Genomic DNA, 21,102 nt, shown 5'->3' with positions numbered 1-21,102 from the left:
CATCTCTAGGTCTGGCTCTCAATCCACTGAGCCACCACCCAGCTGCTCCCTTCCTTCACCTTTTTAAGACAAATTACTTTTACTTTCCCTTGTGACACTCTCCTTATCTGTTGTCTAAGGGATTGTGTTCCATTAATCATCCTTTCCCCCATGCATTGGTTTAAATGTATCCATGATATCAGTTTGCATCCCATTCATACCTTTCCATCCTATGTTTTTCTTGTTCACACTTTATAAATCCTCCAGGGAAGAGTCAACCCAGTGCATAGGATGCCTTCTTTTAGGTCTTCTCCCTTTCCTCAAGTGCCCATACCTTACTTGGGCTCTGTGTCTATAATTTTGTGGCCATACTGCATGGCTGGCTCACTCACAGTGGTGCCTTTGCTGAGCCTTGCCTCGTTTTGCTATGTTTTGCTTGGACACGCATGGCCATCATATCTCTGGTGATGTTCAGCTACTCAGTTAGATGTACCTGTGCATCTCCCCATTGCTGTAGAGTGTTCAGTTAGTTATTATTAATTGCCTGCTCTGTGCCAGGCACTGTACTTAGTGCAATGGGGTGTAAAGAGATTTTGATAAGTCTGAGATTTAGTCATAAAATGTCACTGGTACAGTTATGGTGCTCAACCAGTGGCTTTTTGTATAAGGAACCAGCTTGAGATTATGCAGCTCCTCAGAATCCATTTAGCCACTGTCTTCTTTCAATACCAGGTATAACTTATTGTCAGTTAATGGGGCTTGTCCTGGATCTTTGTAGAGATTTCAGCTCCTAGGGATCTGACTGTTTCTGCCTTTCTTAGCATCCCTGGTACATAGTGAGCATTTAACAAATGGTTTTTGATTGCTGGCCAACTTCAAACCAGAGAAGAAACATTCTTCATCCATTTGGTTTTTCTGGTCTGTGTTTTCCTGAATCTCATTTAAGGAGGTCCTGTGGTATTCTGGGGCTTGATGGAATCAGCCTAATGTTCTCATCAATTTGAACTCTCTTAGGACATCTTCTGTGACAACAACAAACATTTTGGCAGTCATCTTCTTATGTCTTTCTTGGCATTGATAAGAAGATAGTTGAATCTCTGTTATCTCTCTGGCTTCATCTGTCATGAGTTTATGGATAGTGATAATGTACACATGAAAGACTCCTTGTTGGATGAGACTCTTTGAGGCTTTGTTTTAGTCTGCTATGGAATGCTTTTTTAGTCCTTTTTTGTTGTTGTTGTTGTTTGGTAGTCATTTTTCAGTCTGTCTGACACTTTGTGACTCTATTTGGGGGTTTTCTTGGAAAGAAAGAGACTAGAGTGGTTTGCCATTTCCTTCTCTGAATCATTTAATAGATGGGGAACTAAGGCAAATGATTTGCACAGTCACACAGCTAGTAAGTGTCTGAGGTCAGATTTGAATGCTGGAAAATGAGTCTCGCTGATTCCAGACCTGCTGCTCTGCCCGCTCTGCCACCTAGCACCCTATAATTCTACAATCATTTCATGCCTATTGTGTACATGGTGCAGCCAGTTGAGTGTAAGCTCCCTATGGAGAAGGAGAATTTTGCTTTGGGCTTTGAATACTCAGCATTTAGCATAGTTCCTGGCTCGTGGTAAACACTTCATAAATCCTTATTGATTAACTTCATGTTCTTGGGTTTGATGCTGAGGATACAAAGATGAAAACAAAACAACTTTTGCCTTTAAGAGACATTTACATTTTACAACCTGTGGTTTCTTGTATACTTTTCACATTTCATTAAATTGTATAACTGAAAATATGCCATTTAAAGTCATTGAAAGATGGCTTTTTAAACCTGTACCTTCTATATTAGAATCGATATTAAGTATCAATTTCAAGGCAGAAGAGTGAGTGATAAGGGTTAGGCAATTTCAGTGACTTGCCCAGGGTCACAGCTAGAGAGCGTCTCTAGAGTAGACTCTAGGACTTCCCATCTCTAGATATGGCTCTCTATACACTGAGCCATTTAGCTTCCTCTGAAAGATGCTTTTGTAAAGAAACTTCTTAACCTTTTTTTAACGTGTTTGCCTAATCAACATGAATTCTTTTTTTTTTAATTGTTTTATCCTCCAGATAAATTATTTGGAGGGTAACATGTTAAGTTTGTATTTTTTCTTTGTCTTTTTTTGCCCTAGGCAGCACACTTCTGCTTTTGTTCCTTCATCAGGAAGAATTTATTCTTTTGGGCTTGGTGGCAATGGACAACTTGGAACTGGTTCAACAAGCAACAGAAAAAGCCCTTTCACAGTGAAAGGAAATTGGTTTCCTTACAGTGGGAAGTGTTCATCAAATAGTAGTAAGTGTGTCTTTATGGAATTAGTTCATTAATTTGAGAATTCATTCAATTTTTGCTTTGTAATTTGATTGCTGCTTCATTTCTGTCTCTTCTTAGTATTAATGGGCCGGAACATTGTTTCACTGAACTTAATTTGCCACTTAAAATAACACTGCAAGGCATTATCATGGGCATGTCCCTCTGTGAGCCAGTGATCTCATTTATTTAATAGATACTACAGGGGGTAGCTAGGTGGTTCAGTAGATTGAGAGCCAGGCCTAGAGATGGGAGGTCGTAGGTTCCAATCTGACCTCAGACACTTCCTAGCTGTGTGACCCTGAGCAAGTCACTTAACCCCCATTGCCTAGCCCTTACCACATTTCTGCCTTGGAGCCAATACACAGTATTGATTCTAAGACAGAAGGTAAGGGTTAAAAAAAAAATAGATACTACAGACAAGGTATTTTTTCTTTTGTTTTAGGCCACCCATTTGCCATTTCAGAATTGTTTTCTCATTTTTTTTTCATGTTTCTGAATCCTTTAGAATGGGATTTTCTTTCAGTTATGATACTTGAGTCCAATTTTTAAGATGTTATGTTATTATTGACTCCTAAGACTAAACCTGGTAACCTTTAGTGAGAAGTAAGATTCTCTGTCTCTTGAGGCAAGGAATACTTGAGTTTCTGTATGTATGGAGTACACTTAACCAATGTCCTTCATTTGTAGTGATGCTCATATTGTAAGGGAGTCATCTGAAATTTCCTCTAGCATTTTAAAAAAGCAAAAAGCAGCAAAAGTTCATTGTATAGGGAAACTTTATTCTTTTGAGAAACCAAAGGAGAGTATTGGCATTATACTTTAACAAATGTCAAGATGGAGTAACATTTTGGTTTTTTTTTTTTTAATACCAAATAGGAAAGGAGTGCTCTGGGAAATTTATTAACCTCCATCATGTTTCAAAGCATTGGCCACATTTATTTTAATGGTATTAGCTTGCCTGTGAGCTTCTGAATGTCATGTTTGGTATTTTATCAAGAGTTATGTGGAAAGGGGGGGCAGCTAGTAGCCTAACGAATGGCTTTGCCTTTTCTCCATAATTCAGTTTGAACAGCATATTTATAATAAGGAATCATGTATTCATATCCCAAAGTTCATAACCCGTGAATGTTCCTTGTTCCCCTGGTGGCAGCATATCTTGGAATGCTTGAGCTGATATTGCATGTTCATCCCACCAGCATGGAGATTGCAAACATTAACAGCCAGGTCAGCTATGTGTTACATAGGATGGGGATGGATACAAACATCTTTATCATTGAATAGACAAGGCAGAGCTGTGTTGTAGGAGTGTGGGCAAGTGAAAGTGCCAACCCAAAGGAGAAAGCAAAAGTATCAGGAAAGAAGGCTGGGCTAAACACAAAGGACTTATTGGCAAGAGCAGATGTCACAAGAAGACAAAGTTGTCCAACCAAGCCCAGACCATGGCAAAGCATTACTGACCTGCCAGGAAAACCAGTGCAGTCTGGTAGATGACATACCATGTACTAAGATAATCTCCCAATGGCTCCATAATTTAGATGAGAAAAGTAACGTTCTCAACAAATTAAGAATCAAAGAGGAGATAGGTTGGTGGCTCAGGGGATTGCGAGGTAGGTGTTGGTCCTTGGTTCAAATCTGGCCTCAGATACTTCTTCCTGACTGTGTGATCTTGGGCAAATCATTTAACCCCAATTGCCTGGCCCTTGCTACTTTTCTACCTTGGAAGCAATACACAGTATTGATTTTAAGAAACAAGGTAAGGCTTTTAAAAAAAATACCAAGAAACTGCCTTTGGATGTATGGCTAGGGAAAGAACTTGGGGCCAAACAAGGGGTAGAGAGGATCCCAAAAGAGTAATTGGACAGTTTTGTTACTTAAAATTTATGTTATCAACAGCCATATGAAAAATTCTCCAAATCACTAGTAATTTAAAGTAGTCCTGAGAGATCTACTTCATACCCATTAGATTGGAAAATTTGAAGAAAAAATAAAAAGAAAATTGACAAATGTTGGAGAGACTGGGAAAAGAGGTGCATTAATGTATTGTTAGTGGTACTTTGTGAATTTGTTCTAGAAAGTAGTTTAGAATTGTGCCCTGCAAAGTTACTTCCCTAGGCATATTTTTTGACTCATACCCCAAAGAAACCAAGAAAAGAGGAAAAGGATCCATTCGTATAATAAAATAACAACTTTTGTTGCAGTGGCAAAGAAATAGAAACTGAGGAGTTTCCTAGCAATGAGGAACAACTCTAAAACTTGGGTAATGAATTTGTATGAAGTGGCAAAGGGAACTTTTCCAGAGAAACCTGGAAAAGTTTGAATGAACAAATAGGGAATGAAGTGAGTAGACCCTGGAGGACAGTGATATAGACAGTTAAGACTATAAAAATATGGACCTTCAGGTGACCTGGATTAGTGACTGAGATTCTAGGGCACTGGTGGAGAAGGTGGCTGCTGTTCTCCTGATGGAGGGAGTGGTTGGCATCAGGGCAGAAGGAGGTGAGATGGTGGGGAGAGGGTGTCTTTATTTTGTTTCAGAGGGCTTTCTCCTCTAGTGGGGGAGGTGTGAATGAGAAACAAGTACATGTTTATGCATTTCTTTTTTAATTATGTGAACGTTTAAAACAAAACAAGCTAAAGAAAACCTACTGGTCATGTCTCTTTCAGCATTGATAGAGTGAGTCTGTCAACCAGTAAAATCCACAGGAAAGCAGAATTCACAATTGTTACTAGTATGTAACAATTTCACTGAGAAATTTGTTGGTTTATTGAATGCTCACTTTGTCCAGAGAACTATATACAAACCTATCGAGTGCAAAAATGCTTTTATTTTTAAATGTTTGTGATGTCTTATGTCATGTAAGTTAACTAATGTACCAGTACTTAGAAAAGTATACAAAATGTTAGACAAATTGAATTTGCTAATTATAATTCAGTTTCTGATTTCCCATGTATCTATAAATGTAATTTCGATATACATTTATGCTCACAGTGTTGTAAATGATTATTGTAGAGGGTTAATTAAACCAGTCACTTTAGGGTAAAGCCTCAGGACCCTGTGTTTGACAATGTTGACACTGCCCTAGTCTTTCTGCAGCATCAAAAGATTCTGCAGGATGAATGCTATGGTACTAGATGGACCAGCTCTTTCTCTAGAATTTTCCATTTGTCATTTTTTTTTAGCCTCATGATATTTATGTGTCTTTTGAGGGAAATCTGGTTGTTTTTAAAATATAGCATTATGTGCCTGCCTCTGAGATAGGTAGGCTGTGTCCTTAGGCAAATTACTAAGCCTAGTGTTGCCCCAGGGGGCATTATCAAGCTACAAGTTGAAGAATAGTTGCTTGTCTTTTTTTTTTTAACCCTTATCTCCCCACTTAGAATCAATACTATCTCTTGGTTCCAAGGCAGAAGAGTGGTAAGGGCTAGGCAGTGGGGGGTTAAGTGAGGGTCTCACAGCTAGTATCTGAGGCAACATTTGAACCTAGGACCTCCCACCTGTAGGCCTGGCTCTCAATCCACTGTATTACCCAGCTGCCCCAAGTAGTTGCTAGTCTTAATTGTTAGATACTCTTTGCTCTCTAATAGTTTCGTGCACTATTGAAATTAGAGGCATGGGGGGAAAATCATGGTTTTCTCATCTTAAATCTTTTATTATGGTTAGCACTGTTACTGACACATGCTTAATAAGTGCTTTATATATCTTCATTTATTCTGCCTTGCCTGAAGGACTGTTCATCGTTTAGGATCCTCAAGGAGAAAAAATGACTTCAACAGTATTTCTCTTGCAAATTAAAAAAAAAGTCCTAGTTTCACTTAGTGTCAAATTGCAACTAAGAAAACAATTTTTATTAGCAAATAAATGCATGATGTTATTTTTACTATATTGATCTAGTTCTGCACAGCTGTCTTTAAATGAATATTTTTCTTGGGATGAACTATGCATTCATTCATGCATTCACCATCTCTTTATCTTTCTTTCATGTTATGTATTCTTTTTCTGCCCTAACTTCTAAAGAATTTATGTAATATTTGCATTGCTTTAAACAGTTTTCTGAGTGCCTTCTCTAAGGCACATTGTACAGTCCTTAGAGGGCTATTGAGGCAACTGTCAGTGATCTAGCCTTTAAGAAACTCTAGCAATGGAGCCTATGTGGCCTTAAATAGTAATGCCAAGGCAAATTGAATGTTAATGAGGGTATACCCTTGGAGGAGTGGTGGTGGGTGAGGTCCCTTTGCCATATTCTACAGGGAGCTTGTTAATTCAGTATGTATTCTGCACTTCCAACCCCTAATCGATTTCTTTGGGTCATTCTAATCCCTCTAGAAATCTGAGTTCCACTTTGCTTTCTATCATGGACTCCATGATTATGTACAAAATGCTGCATTCAGTTAAGAATCATGCAACATCAGGAAATATAAGCAGATGCTCTGAAGTGCATTGCATAAGCCTTGTATTTTTAATAATTTACATTTTATTCTTTTTATAGATGACGAAGAGTACTTCTGTGTGAAAAAAATTTTCTCAGGTGGTGACCAAAGTTTTTCTCATTATTCTTGTCCACAGGTAAAAAGATAGTTATATGAATTATTTTCAAGCTCACATAACTTTAAAATAAATCTTCAAAGTATTCTCTGAAGGCTTTTTTGGAGACTTGCTTTATGTATGCAAGTTGTTTATGATAACATATAAAATCATTGAGTGAATTGTAGGTGTTGCTTTGGCCACTGGGATAGTTACTGTCCCTTCTTTCCTATTCCTTTTGTCTTTGGAAAGTGTATTGCCATATCCTTTTAGAGCAATTAGCTTATTTTTTTAGCCTGAGGCAGTGTAATTACTCTTGAAATCATTGAAGTCCCTTTTTATGCTGCTTTATGGAATTCATATTAATATAAAAGTTAGGAGTATTATGATCACAGTAACTCAAAGCCAGAGGCTTGTGAGTATGGTACAAGGCCTATTAATGAAAATGGACTGAGGGTAGGGGTTGGGGGAACTGGAGAAAGAGTAGAAAAAATTCTTAATTTCCATCACTTCTTAAAGAGATGTGTATAAGTGATAGTTGTAGCCTGAATCTATAGATCTTTTATTCTTATAAGGAATGACTGCCCTCCTTCCTATAGATCTTCTCTTTTGGTTCCCTGTTGCTCCAGGCTTCTCTCTGGCTCAGCTCTGGAGGTTGCCTCGTCTCTTTTCCTTCTGGTCTACAAAACAAATATAAATGTCAGCTTTTTTTGATATTTCTTACTTCAGGCTCTTTAGTGATAATTTACTTCTGTTTTAATGTAGTCAGTTCTAAATTTCAGGTTGATAAGAAAAGTCACAATTATTGTTTTGCTTTCTTTTCTAAAAGCTCAATACTTTCTTTTTCTTTTTCTTTGAACTTCTCTGCCTCTTTCATAATTTAGAACATTGGGCCACCAGATGATTTTCGGTGTCTTGATCCTTCAAAACAGATCTGGACTATAAATGAATCTCTTATTCAAAGATGGCTGAGCTACTCCTCTGGAAGGTTTCCATTGGAAATTGCCAAGTAAGGAAAAAGATGTCAGCAATGAAACATACAGTTCCTATGCCACAAAAAAACAGAATGTAGAATCCATTTTACATGTAATTTTCCATTTAGGGGACCATGCCAGAATCATTTACATATAAGAGAATGTTTAAATTTTTTTGAAACTCCATAGCTGTAGGTCATAGAGCAATAGATAAATAAATGAATGAATGAAAAGGATTTCTTAAGTGTTTATTACGTGTTGGGAACTATACTGAAGCTAGAAAGGACCTTTGGAGTTAAGAGTTATCTAATCCAACCCCTCTTGCCTGGAGTAGAAAACTGAGACCCAAACAAAGAAGTGATGTTTTTCCCTAGGTCACAGAGATAAGTAGGTATCATTCAGGATTTGAACCCAAGAGTTATTCCTTCAAATTTAGCACTCATCTCAAAATATTAATGTTGTTGAGCTGTTTTTAGCCATGTCTGACTATTTGTGACCCTGTTTTTTGTTTTTGGCAAAGATACTAGAGTGGTTTGTCATTTCTTTCTCCAACTCATTTTACAGATGAGGAAACTGAGGCACATGGGGTTAAGTGACTTACCTAGGGTCATAACTAATAAGTATCTAAGGCCAGATTTGAACTCAGGTCTTCCTGATTCCAAGCCTGGCACTCTAGCTACTGCACTATGTAGCTTCCCCACCATATTGTGTATATGGTCATAAAGTATATCTTAATTGTCTGTCATTGTTTTGCTTCATTTGATCAACTTTTATAATGAAACTTATACTTTCTGGTCTTATTATGGGCATTTAATTTATATTTCACATAATTTCAAAAGAATTTCCAACATTTTTGACCTTAGGGCATATTTAATGTTTTTTGTGTCTTGAATATTAAACTGGTTTTATAAGTCAAATTTTCCAAAGCTGAGAGTGTCAGTTCATTTTGAAAAGCCCAAAAAGCAGTATCAAAAAAGCATTTTTTAAAAGATATATTACATCTGGGGAGCAGCTCAGTGGATTGATAGCCTGGCCTAGAGACAGGTGATATTTGCTTCAAATCTGGCCTCAGAAACTTCCTATCCCTTACTGCTCTTCTGCCTTAGAACCAGTACACAGTATTGGTTTTAAGATGGAAGATACAGGTTAAAAAGAAAAAAAAGATACATTACATCTTAGAAATACATATTTTATGTTGCAGTGGACAAAAGTTCTGTAGTTTTAGTAGGTTTGGACAACTGATTTAGTAGTTAAAGCCTATGAATTTACATAAGTAGATTACATTACTTTGAACCTAAGAGGTCTTGATTCCAAGACTAGCACTATAATCCCCGATTACATATGTATTACAACACGAAGAAAAGCTGTTTGTTTTAAGGAAATTAGTCTGAGAAAACAGGAATTTAAATAATGTAAAAGTTCTAGAGTTAATTGGCAGTTGCTCATGAATCACTAGTCATTCATTAACATTTACAGTTCTACTATTTGGGCATCATGTTCAAAGCACTGTGGCATTTAAGAGGATTGAAATATTCATGTAAATATGAACAAACAAATGAAAAATTGACATGTCAATTTCTGTGTTGTAAATTTTTATTCAGTGAGATTGATGGAACCTTTTCTTCTGCTGCTTGTCTAAATGGCAGTTTTTTAGCTGTTAGGTAAGTGTTCTTTTTTCCTAAATCTGAACATCATTGATTGTTGAATAAGAAAAGTTTACATGTTTTCTTATTACATACTAATAATCTTTTTATGTTAATTTTTCAGCAATGATGATCACTATAGAACAGGTTCCAAGTTCTCAGGGGTTGATATGAATACTGCTAGACTTCTCTTTCACAAACTTATACAACCTGACCACCCTCTCATATCTCAGCAGGTTTGTTCTTAAAGGGTTTTATACTTTGCATTTGTTCTGTAGGACTTGTTCTGTGACTTTTTTTTTAAACCCTTATCTTCCCACTTAGAATTAGTATTATGTATTGGTTCCAAGGCAGAAGAACAGTAAGGGTTAGGCAAGGGGGGGGTTAAGTGACTTGCCCAGGGTCACATAGCTGGGAAGTGTCTGAGACCAGATTTGAACAAACTAGGACCTCCGATGTGATTTATTTTTAAAGAAGAAAAAAATAATGTTAAAAAAATTCATAGGACTTTTTAAAATTAGTAAGTAGGATAATGGTCATCAGAAATTTTCAATCTAGAAAAAAGATGATTATGAAGTTAGCAGGTAATTTTTGTACATCTTGTATGTTATTTGTTATTCTTTCAACTATCATGTGTTTTTGTACATTATGTTGTTGAGTACTAATAATGATAAGACATTGTTTTAAAGCAACTGCAGTCTAGATGTTATGTGTTTGCTGCATTTCATAGGGTGTTGTTTTAGTTAAAATGCTGAACAAGTGCTGACAGCCAAACTTTTATGTAATGGCCTAGGTTTTAGCTTAATCCATGTGATCTTGAAAGTCTTTGGTATTAACTTTTATTTAGACTATCAGTTTCTTATTTTTAACTTGCACTTTTTCTTTTCATTTGCCTTATTTCTTTATTGAAGGTTTTTTTGTTTGTTTGTTTGTTTTGGGGGGGGGGGTTAGAGGAAAATAACATCTAATGTAAGCTAAATAGGTTTTTACTTTCTGTAGGTGGCAGCTAGTTTGGAAAAGAATCTCATTCCCAAACTGACTAGTTCTTTACCTGATGTTGAAGCTTTGAGATTTTATCTCATTCTACCAGAATGTCCACTGATGAGTGATTCCAATAATTTCACAACAATAGCCATTCCTTTTGGAACTGCACTTGTGAATCTAGAAAAGGCACCATTACGAGTACTTGGTAAGACATGAAGTTTTCCATGTGTGATTGTGTCTTCCTGCCTCTCATCAGTCACTTTTGCTGTCCGTGTGTGTGTGTGTGTGCGCGCATGCACGCACGTGTTGTTCTTCCCATTTCTATCCACTTCTGTATCATTTTTTTCCCTGCATTTTTACTTTACAAAATGTCAGACAAGTGCAACAGTACATTGCCCCCTCAGTTTCAGATTGCCTTTAATCAAGTGTTTTTAAACATACCTAATAACAGAGTACTGTTACTCATCTGGACAGTTGCAAACCCCTCTTCATTGGTTTGCTACCTTCTAGTTAGTCAATCAGTAAGAAATTAAGTCCCAACTCTGATATATACTGTGCTAAGTGCTGGGTACAAAAAGGGGTAAAAGACAGTCTCTGACCTCAAGGAGCTCACATCCTAATGGGAGAGACTATAAGCAAACAGATAGGCACAAACTATATACAGGATAGATAGGAAGTAATTAACTGATGGAAAGCATTAGAATCCAGAGAACAAGGAGAAAGAAAGGATTTTAGTTGGGAAGCCACGGAGGTCAGTAGGTAGAGTGGTGGGAGAATGTTCCAGGTGTAGGAGACAGTTGGAGAGAATGCCTTGAGCCTAGAGATGGAGAGTCTTATTTACAGAATAGCCTGGACACTGGGATAGCTGGATCAAAGAATACATATTGTATTGGGGAATAAGGTATAAGAAGTCTGAAAAGGTAGGAAGAGGCTAGGGCTTTGCATGCCAAACGCTGTAGTTGGTATTTGATCCTAGAGGTAATAGGGAGTTTATTGAATAGGGGGATTACATAGTCATACCTGCCCACTACTGCCATTTTAATCTTACATCACATCTCCTTAGAAAACCAATTAAGTTCAGCATGTTTGTTTTGACTTTTCAGGCCCCACCATCCCTTATCCTCTTCTTTTTCATACACCATTGTTTCTAGCCAGCTAGCACTACACTTGCCCTCAACATTCCCTAATGTTTCATTCTTCTTCTCATTGCTTTATTATTCTGCCTGAAATGTACCCCCATTTCTCCTACCTCTCCCTGACTGGTTTTTACTCTTCTTTCAAAGCCCAGCTCAAATGCATTCCCTTCCATGAAGTAGTTTTTCCTGTTTTCCCAGTAATCTCTACCATCTTATAGCTAACATAATAATTCATGCCTCTTCTATTACATATTCACATTATGCCTTGTATTATAGTTACTTCTGTATATGTGTATATTTTTACTCCTAGCCTATAAATTGCATGAGGGAAGAGACCATTCATTACTCTTCTTTGGGGCAGCACGGTATACCCTACTTGGTAGGGGTTTGACAAATATTTGTGAATGAGTATTTAACTGATTCCCTTCTTTTTTCAGAGCTTGAATTTGCAGGTATCTGAGTTATGAAAGCTCCAGGGATCCTAGAGTAGAAAGAGAATTAACACACTTCTACATCATGTAGCCATAATTAAGTGCTTCCTGAATTTGAACATTTTTTTTGGACCTTACTTTTCCCTCCCTTGTTGACTCCTTCTAATTCTGGACTCCTTTCCTGGAATGTTGAGTGGTTTTGAATTCTTTGTTGTTTTCTCTCATCTTTTCTATTTCCTTGTTGTAGACCTTTTCCTTATCTTCACTTCATGACTTCTCTGCCTTCCTGTACTCATTTATAGCTATGTAATTGGCTTGTATAACTTACTTTCTGCTTACAAGCCCAGCACTAACAGTCTGTGCTGGGGTGTGCACTGGTAAGGACATTTTAGAAAAACTCAGACTGTGGGAACAAGATTAATAGGGGACCAGTAAGGGGTCCATTCAGCTAGATTGTCATGTATCAAGAAACCATCAATTTAGGTAAAGGTGTAGTAGAAATGACAGCTCTCTGTTAGGCTTCATTAAGAACTTGATTTAGCTGAAGAGGATGGCTGCCTGGTATCCTACCCTATAGGGGCTGGTTCTGGAGGATGCTTGACTTGAAGGTTGTCAGTAACACACAGCCTGCCCAGTACAGGGTTTGGGAAAACATAAGGCAACTATTATCAGAGGAATTTGATCTGATAACTAGCTTGGTGACATTTGGCTTTTTGACTCAGTTTCCAAGATTATATTCATTAGAAATACACTTGCATTACAGGTCTCTGTTATAGTAGATCAGAAAATAAAGCTTGAAAAAAAATATGACTTGCAGCAAGAAAATACCAAGTTTATGCAATTTTAGATAATTCAATTTAATAGCTTCCTGTGTATTTGAATATTTAGTCCAGTTGTGAATAGATATGGAGATTGAGTCTTTTAAATATCTTCTGACTCTGTTTTACCTGATTTTCTTGATTATACATTTAAGAAATCCAAAGTGCAACCAAGGCCTAAAACCTGATTGGGAAGAAGCTTTTGTTTCTTTTCTCCATTTGTTGAACTTTTAAGAAAAAAAGGCTCTTCAAGAATGGTAGCTTGTGTGTACTTTATTGATGCATTCATCTTTTATGACAGAAAACTGGTGGTCTGTGCTTGAGCCTCCCCTGTTCCTCAAGATAGTACAGTTGTTCAAGGAAGTTGTGGTTCATCTCTTGAAACTCTACAAGATTGGAATCCCCCCTTCTGAAAGAAGAGTTTTCAACAGCTTCCTTCACACTGCTCTAAAGGTTTTGGAAATACTGCATAGGGTATGTTTATTTTATTTTTCCTTCCCTATGGCTTTGTCAGACATAGCATTATTTTTAACCCACTTCATTCTAAATTAAGAAAGAAGCCAACATCTTGTATCAAAAGACTACTAAAGATTCATCTATCTTCATTCTCTTTGAGAAATTCTACTCTTTGGGGCAGCTAGGTGGCTCAGTTGGATAAAGAACCAGGCCTAGAGGTCCTGGGTTTAAATGTGACCCCAAACACTTCCTAGCTGGGTGACCCTGGAAAAATCACTTACTCCCAATAGCCTAGCCCTTACCACTCCTCTGCCTTGGAATCTGATACACAGTATTGATTCTAAGATCAGAGTTTGATTGATTTATTGATTCTAAGATCTAGGTCAGGGTTTAAAAAAAAAAGAAAAAATACTTTAGCTGTCATCTCATATTTGTCTGCATGTGTACACATTTGTTGTAGGAGAAAACAGTTAACAAATGAGCAGCTAATGACACCCTTCTATTTTATCATGAAAATATTTTTGTCTTGCTAGTTTAAGAATTTTTATCTTAATTTTGAGGGTCATATGAAAGAGAATGTTCATTGCTTTGGGGGTTTAAACACATTTCTATTTGTTCACATGTGCTTATTGTCTCAGTCAAAGTAGATCTCTAAATTTGATAGTAGAAACATGAAAAGCTTTGATTCATTGTTTGTCTAGATCTTCCCTACCATGTCCCTCAGTAGCTTTTACATTTTTAGCAGGACAAAGGGTATATGAAGAAATGGTATCTCTGTTATTTTATCAATGACCTCTCCTAGCTGGTCCCCTAGGTGTATGTCTACTATGCTATTTAGAGTCTCCTAGGATATGACTTAATGGTAAAATCTTTGTCTTCATCATTTGGAGTAATTGGGAAGCCCCTCTGAATTTGAATTGACAAAAATGAGTCTTCTTGATTCCACTGTGCCACCTACCTGCCACCCTCCTTTAAAATTTTTCTAAAATAATTGCCCTGTGACAAAAATACTCCATGTCTAGCCATTCTATTACTTCATTCTCTGCATTCCTTCAAGTCTCAGCTGAAATCCTACATTTTGCAGGAAACCTTTCGTAGTCCTTCATAAAAACAAACAAACAAAAAAACCAATAGGGTACTGCTTAAGAGATAGAAGGATGGATTAGTGGAATAGATTAGGGGTAAATGACCTCAGCAATCTAGTGTTTGATAAACCCAAAGAATCCCAGCTTTTGGGAGAACTTACTATTTAACAAAAACTGCTGGGAAAATTGGAAAATGGTATAGCAAAAATTATGTTTGTATTACTGTCTCACACCCTATTCCAAGATAAATTCAAAATAGGTATATGACTTAAATATAGTGATATTATAAATAAATGAAGTGAGCCTAGAGTCTTATATACCTGTTAGATCTATGGGGAAGGGAATAATTTAAGACCACATAATAGAGAACATTATAAAACATAAAATGAATAATTTTGATTATATTAAATTAAAAAGGGTTTGTTCAAACAAAACCAATGCAACCAAAATTAGGAAGGGAAGCAACAAACTGGGAAAAAAATTTATAACAAAATTTTCTTACAAAGGTCTAATTTCTCAAATATATAAGAAACTTAAGTCAAATGTACAAGAAATCAAGCCATTCCCCAATTGGCAAATGATCAAAGGATATTAATAGGCAGTTTTCAGATGAAGAAATCAGCACTATCAATAATCATATGAAAAGTGTTCTAAATCCCTCCTGATTAGAGAAATGCAAATCAAAACAACTGAGGTACTACCTCACTCCTAGCAGATCTGCCAATATGACAGTAAAGGAAAATAATAAGTGTTGGAGGGGATGTGACAAAACTCAATCACTAATGCGTTGCTGGTGGAGTTGTGAATTGATTCAACCATTCTGGAAGGCAGTTTGGAATTATGTGCAAAGGACTTTAAAAGAATGCAGGCACTTTGATCCAGCAATACCACTACTAGATTTGTACCCCCAAAGAGTTTTTTTAAAAATGGGGATGGACCTGTTTGTACAAAAATATTTATGGCTGTGCATTTTGTGGTGGCAAAAGAATTGGAAAATAAGGGGATTTTCCTTGATTGGGGAATGCTGAACAAATTGTGCTATATGATGGTGATGTAATACTATTGTGCTATAAAGAATGATGAACTGCTTGATTTCTGTAAGAATGGGAAAGACCTATGTGAACTGATATGGAGTGAAATAAGCAGAACCAAGAGAACATTATACACAGTAACTGAAACATTGTGGGTGGAACAAATGTAATAGATTTTCCTACTAATAGCAACACAATGACCTAGGGCAATTCTGAGGGACTTGGGAGAAAGAATACTATCCACATTCAGAGAAAGAACCATGGGAGTAGAAATCCAGAAGAAAAACATATGATTTATCACTTGTTTATATGGGTATATGATTTGTGGGTTTGGGTTTAAAAGATTACTCTATTACAGAAATGAATAATATGGAAATAAGTTTTGAGTGATAATACATGTATAACCCAGTGCTTTGTCAACCCCAGGAAGAGGCAGGGTAGAGGGGAGGAAGAGAACATGAATCATGTAGCCATGAAAAAAATATTTAAAAAAATAAAATAATTGCCCTGTACTCTTTCAAGAGAGTGTTCGACTTTATGTTAAAGAGGCTTTATCCCCTATTCTTAACTTTCTTCCTTCCTATCTCTCCGAAAAAAAAAATGACCTTAATGTTCAGAAAGTTCATTTGTGATCTTTGAGGTGAGGTTGAAAGTTTTGTTTCAGATGCAGGTTAAAAATTTTCAGATTTAGTAACTCTTCTCAACCATTCTCTTTCTCTTTTAGCCTGTATTCATTGGGCTCCTGATAGTGTAGGCTGACAGTAGCCAAGAGAGGCCGACAAACTGCTCTTGCTCTGTGGAGATTGTATTTCCTCTGCTCCCAAGGGCTGGGGTGGCCTTGCCTTGAATTCCTTTGCTCCTTTCTGGAATCTGGAATTTCTGGAAAAGTAGTCACAAAGTTCTCTATTTCTACCCAGAATCTCCTTGTTTTATAAATATTCAACTACTGTTCTCGGTTGACCTTGAGTCTCCATCTCCTGATGGTTCCTTTATAGTCAGCAGTGGTACGTAACCCGTTGTTGGTTATCACTTTGGAGAATCTCTGATTGCTTCTTAGCAGTATTTATTAGGTTCCTGTGTTCCAGGTGCTAGGGATATGCCAGCAAAGAAAGAAAGACTATATTTAACAAAAAGCTTATATTCTAATGGGGGAGACAAGTATACATAAAAATATATATGGCCTAGGGGGCAGTTAGGTGGCTCTGTGGATTGAGAACCAGTCCTAGAGATGGTAGAACCTGGGTTAAGAATTGGCTTAAAACATTTCCTAACTATGTGGCCTTGGGAAAATATCTTGACCCTTGTTGCCTAGCCTTTACTGATCTGCCTTGAAACTAATACAGATTATTGGTTCTAAGACAGAAGGTAAGGATTTAAAGTAAGTATAGCCTAAATAACAAATATATACAATGTATTTAAATACAGTGTAGTTTGGGAGGGAGGAAGAGAGGGAATCTAGTGTTTTGGGGAAATTGGAAAAGCTTCTTGGCAGAGTATGATGCTTAGGCTGCCTTTTTTTTTCTTTGAATTTTAATTTCACTACCAAGTTCTCTCTTTCTCCCTCCATCCCTTTCCCCACCCATTGGGAAGGGCAGAAATTATACAGATGAAGTTCTGCAAAACACATTTCCAGTTTCCTACAGCTTAAAGGAAAGGAAGAAAGGATTTATACAAGATGTAGGTCAGGAGGGGAGTGCTATTTCAGATCTCTTTGGTGGCCAGTGCTAAGACAGAGAGAGAAGGGAGAAAAGTAATATTGGCAATGAGGATTAGAAGCCAGTTTGGCTGAGTCATGATAATATCCAGTGAGGCTGGAAAGATATATTGGGGCTTGGGGCAGTTACTGGTGGCTTAGTAGTTGAGAGCCAGGCCTAGAATCAGGAGGACCTCTGTTCAAATCAGGCCCCATACACTTCCTGGTTGTATAACCCTGAGCAAGTCACTCAACTTCTTTTTGCCTGGTCTTTAATGCTCTTCTGCCCTTGGAACCAATACTTAGTAACGTAAAGGGTTTAAAAAAAAAATTTAAAAAGATAGGTTGGAACCTGATCACTGAGAACCTTAAATCTATGTAGAGGAGTTTATCTTTTATCTTAGAGGTAATTTGAATGAACATATAACCTTCTTTGCTTCCTAGCTTGTCTTTAGAATGAGACTGAGAAAAGGAAAATTTGTTTGAAATAGTACTTAAGGAAGCTGGAAAAAGCAAATTATTGGATTTTCACTGTGAGAATTTGCACCTTGAAAAACAGCAAACACTACAGATCCAAGTTTAATTTGTGGTTTTGTGGATTATCTGGGCTTAAAGTGATAGAGAAATTTTAATAATGCAGATTGAATTTAAAAATGTCTTCAGTGCATTTTTTTCCTGGGAGAGCCAGTTAAACATTTACAAGCACACCATTTATAGGAGCACATGCTTCTCCCTCACATCATGCCATATGGAAATACACTGGACAAAGCTTTTAAGATTTTCCTAATTGCATAACCAGAGACCTGACTTTTGTGTTAGTGGTCAAGGCTAATCCTTTAGAAAAAATAAACTGTTCAGTTAATGCAGCACATTCTAAAACTAGGGGATACCACAATACACAGAATGTTAAACCTGAAGACCTAAATTCAAATTTAGCCTTAGACACTTGGGCAATTCACGTTAGCTCTCTCATCCTGAGTTTTCCCTATCTGTAAAAAACTTCCCAGGGTTGTTGCAAAGATCAGATGAGATAATTATAAAGTGCTTAGCCTAGTGCCTGGCATATAGGAGGCACTATATAAGTATTAGCTAATTCTTTTTATATCTTGAGGCTCCATATTGTCCATTTGACTATATAAAATGATGTATAAATGTCATATAGAAGAGAAAGAATACATTGGGAAGAATGCATTGGTAAAAGCATAAGTGCAGGTAGGTATTTTTGCTTAATGACAAAGTTGATGGTTGATATTCTTAATAGGAGCTTACATTCCTGAAAAGCCTGATTTTAAACATTTTAGATGTCAGGCCTGTGTCTGAAGATGTGAATGAGCCACCAACTTTTTGCCTTTTTTTTTTCTTTCAAAATACCATGTCTGAATCTCTTCTCCAAACATATTCTATATTTAAAAAATGAATTTGAAAAGAATTGCTTTGGATTTTTTATGAGGCTTTTGCTTAACTTCTTTCTTTAGCTCCCTAATATGAATCCATCATTTCCTTTTCTGGTTTTCAAATAGTCTTAACTGCTTTTACTTGTAGTGCTTGGATTATTATGATGGGATTAAGATTTCAGTTAAGCTTAATAAGATTTAGGGGAATTACTTTGCTCTTGTGCTATATCTGGATGTATAATTGTATTCTCAATATAAGCATTTCTTTGATCCAAATCTGTCACAGAGCTTTAAGGAAGCTGGAAAGTAGATCTACCCAGGGCTTAATTGATTTTTCTTATCTTCATGAAAATCAACCTTTAGAGAGCTTCCTGTGCTAATTTTTCTCCCAAGCTCCAGAACCATTTTTCTCATTGCTTTTGCTCTTGAACAGTTCTACTTGAATGTACTGCCAGCAACACAAACTCAGCAAATTTTATAAATCAAACTTTCTATTTTCTCTTTTTACCCACCCCTCCCCAAACCTGCTCTTTTTGAGAGCTTTCTTCTTTCTCTTAATTACCTCTGTTATTAAGGGGTGATTTCATTCCTTAATCTAGTTTGTCACCAACTCTTAATTTTATTCCTTTGTAATATTTGACATCCATTCCTTTTTTATTTCCCTGGTCTGTTTTATGACTGCACATCAGGTCAGACCCTTTCTCCCTTAAGACTGGTCTCTTCCAAAATTTTCTAACCAGTCTTCCTATATCCATTCTCTCACTTTGAAGCCCCTGCCAGACTAATCATGGTATACTCTCTTACTTCAGTCATTTCATTGCCGCCTTTATGAACTTTGAGGGCCTTCCTATTTTCTATTAAATGCAAATCATCAGCTTTAGGATAATATTCAAGACTCCCTACAATCAGCTTCCAACCTTTCTAGCTTTGTCTTTTGCTGTTAAATAGATATACCATTAACTCCAGCTAAATTGCTAACCCCTCCTCCTACACACATACCCACATAACTTAGTGTGCACCTTATTCTTAATGCCACATGTTTTGTCTGTGGCAGTACCTGTGCTCAGCACCATGTCTGCCAACTGAAATCATACCCATCCTTCAGATTCTTCAATAATACTAGCAAGAAATTATATAGTCCTTAGAATATCTATATTATTTTGTATCATTCTTATGTCATGTAATTTATAGGGTGGCTGGGATAACAATTAGAATTGTATGTTCCTTTGTAAAGAGAACTCTCAGATGAGAAAACTCCCTCCAGCAATGCAGGTTGCCACATTGTCTGCAATGTGACTGTTTTAGAGTTATCTAAGAAATAGAGTTATATGACTTGCCCTGGAACACACAGCTTCTAGTATATGTCAAGCAAGGCCTGAACTCGGATCTTCTTGGCTCCTGGGCCAATTTTCTTAACATTCTAGCATATATGGTATCTTTAATTGAATATTTGTCTTTGTATATCTTGTACCTGCAGAATTTGGATTACAGTTTTTCATTTTTGTATTTTCTCATGGTTTTCACTCAGTGCCTTACACATAGTTGGGCCCATAGTGAACTTTTGATGCATGAATGAAACTGACCGGTAAGAAAATTCCAGAGCATTTATGTTTTTTAGAATTGTTCAGTGTGTGGAAAATGCTCTTTATATTGGGTCACCTAAAGTGTCTTTTTAATGTATTTCAGTGCCATTTAAATAGTAACCTCATTTTTCCACAGGTAAATGAGAGAACAGGACAGATTATACAATATGACAAGTTTTACATTCATGAAGTACAAGAATTAATAGATATACGGAATGACTACATCAACTGGGTCCAACAACAGGCCTATGGAATGGTATGTCTGCTCACTCATGCTGATTGCTTTTTTTATATTTCTCATCTTTTTTGAAAAACAAAATGGGACCATCTTTTGATTCAAACATCAAAGGCTTACTTTTAAATTTTAACTATATTGCACAGAAGTTGTTTACAGCATCTGGTTTATAAGTTAATAGTCTACTTATGTAAGAAAACAAAATAAGATGATGTCTTATAGAAAAATGCAAAAGTGATATTGGATTCCTTTGGATTTATATACTTTTCTGTTTTCAGTTCGTTAAAGGGATGGTCGTGATTTTTATCTGTGTTTTTGCAGTATCTAACATAGTTCATTTGGCACAAAATAGGCTTTTATTAAATGTGAATTGAATTTAATTGGTAACAGAAATGCCTTGAGAATACATTTCCCATTGTAGAGGTGAGTAGTGTCTCCAAGTGACTGCAAGATCTCTTTAGTTTTCCAAAGTAGTAAACATCAGATTCTCCCCTTTCTCTCATTCATTTCCCTTTTCATATTTAGTGTTTTTGAAATATGGCCAGGGGTATGTGTATTCTTATTTTGTCACCTTCTTTCTGTTCAAATCTACATTTTAAGAAGTCACAAATTATAATAATTCTCAGGCCTCCTATACATATTGGTGCTACATGTTTCCCATAACAAAGCACCATCTAATGAAAGAGTACTTTTCCTTGATATGTAAGAATTTGATCTAGAAAAAATAGAATTCTGAGTAATTAGCCCCATGTTTGAATATTATATCCTGCCTCTCACATTTCTGAGGTTCTGTGATTATG

General features: G+C 36.6%; 1 protein-coding gene across 11 annotated transcripts in view; it reads left to right on the top strand.

Moving 5' to 3' along the window:
• Positions 1 to 21,102, top strand: part of HERC4 (HECT and RLD domain containing E3 ubiquitin protein ligase 4) — a 114,251-nt gene that overhangs the window by 70,196 nt on the left and 22,953 nt on the right. For 9 of the 11 annotated variants that reach the window (XM_016421882.2, XM_016421885.2, XM_056796123.1 and 6 more), the window contains 8 exons: positions 2,139 to 2,299; positions 6,805 to 6,881; positions 7,724 to 7,848; positions 9,415 to 9,474; positions 9,581 to 9,692; positions 10,456 to 10,645; positions 13,127 to 13,299; positions 20,204 to 20,323. In XM_016421882.2, coding sequence (XP_016277368.1) covers positions 2,139 to 2,299; positions 6,805 to 6,881; positions 7,724 to 7,848; positions 9,415 to 9,474; positions 9,581 to 9,692; positions 10,456 to 10,645; positions 13,127 to 13,299; positions 20,204 to 20,323 — 1,018 coding nt within the window. The remainder of the gene's footprint in view (positions 1 to 2,138; positions 2,300 to 6,804; positions 6,882 to 7,723; positions 7,849 to 9,414; positions 9,475 to 9,580; positions 9,693 to 10,455; positions 10,646 to 13,126; positions 13,300 to 20,203; positions 20,324 to 21,102) is intronic. The other 2 variants (XM_056796152.1, XM_056796148.1) reach the window with 1 other exon arrangement.

Source organism: Monodelphis domestica, chromosome 1, assembly GCF_027887165.1.
Source record: "Monodelphis domestica isolate mMonDom1 chromosome 1, mMonDom1.pri, whole genome shotgun sequence".
Taxonomy (NCBI): domain Eukaryota; kingdom Metazoa; phylum Chordata; class Mammalia; order Didelphimorphia; family Didelphidae; genus Monodelphis; species Monodelphis domestica.
Note: the sequence above shows the minus strand (reverse complement) of the source record. Positions and strands in the feature narration are given on the sequence as shown.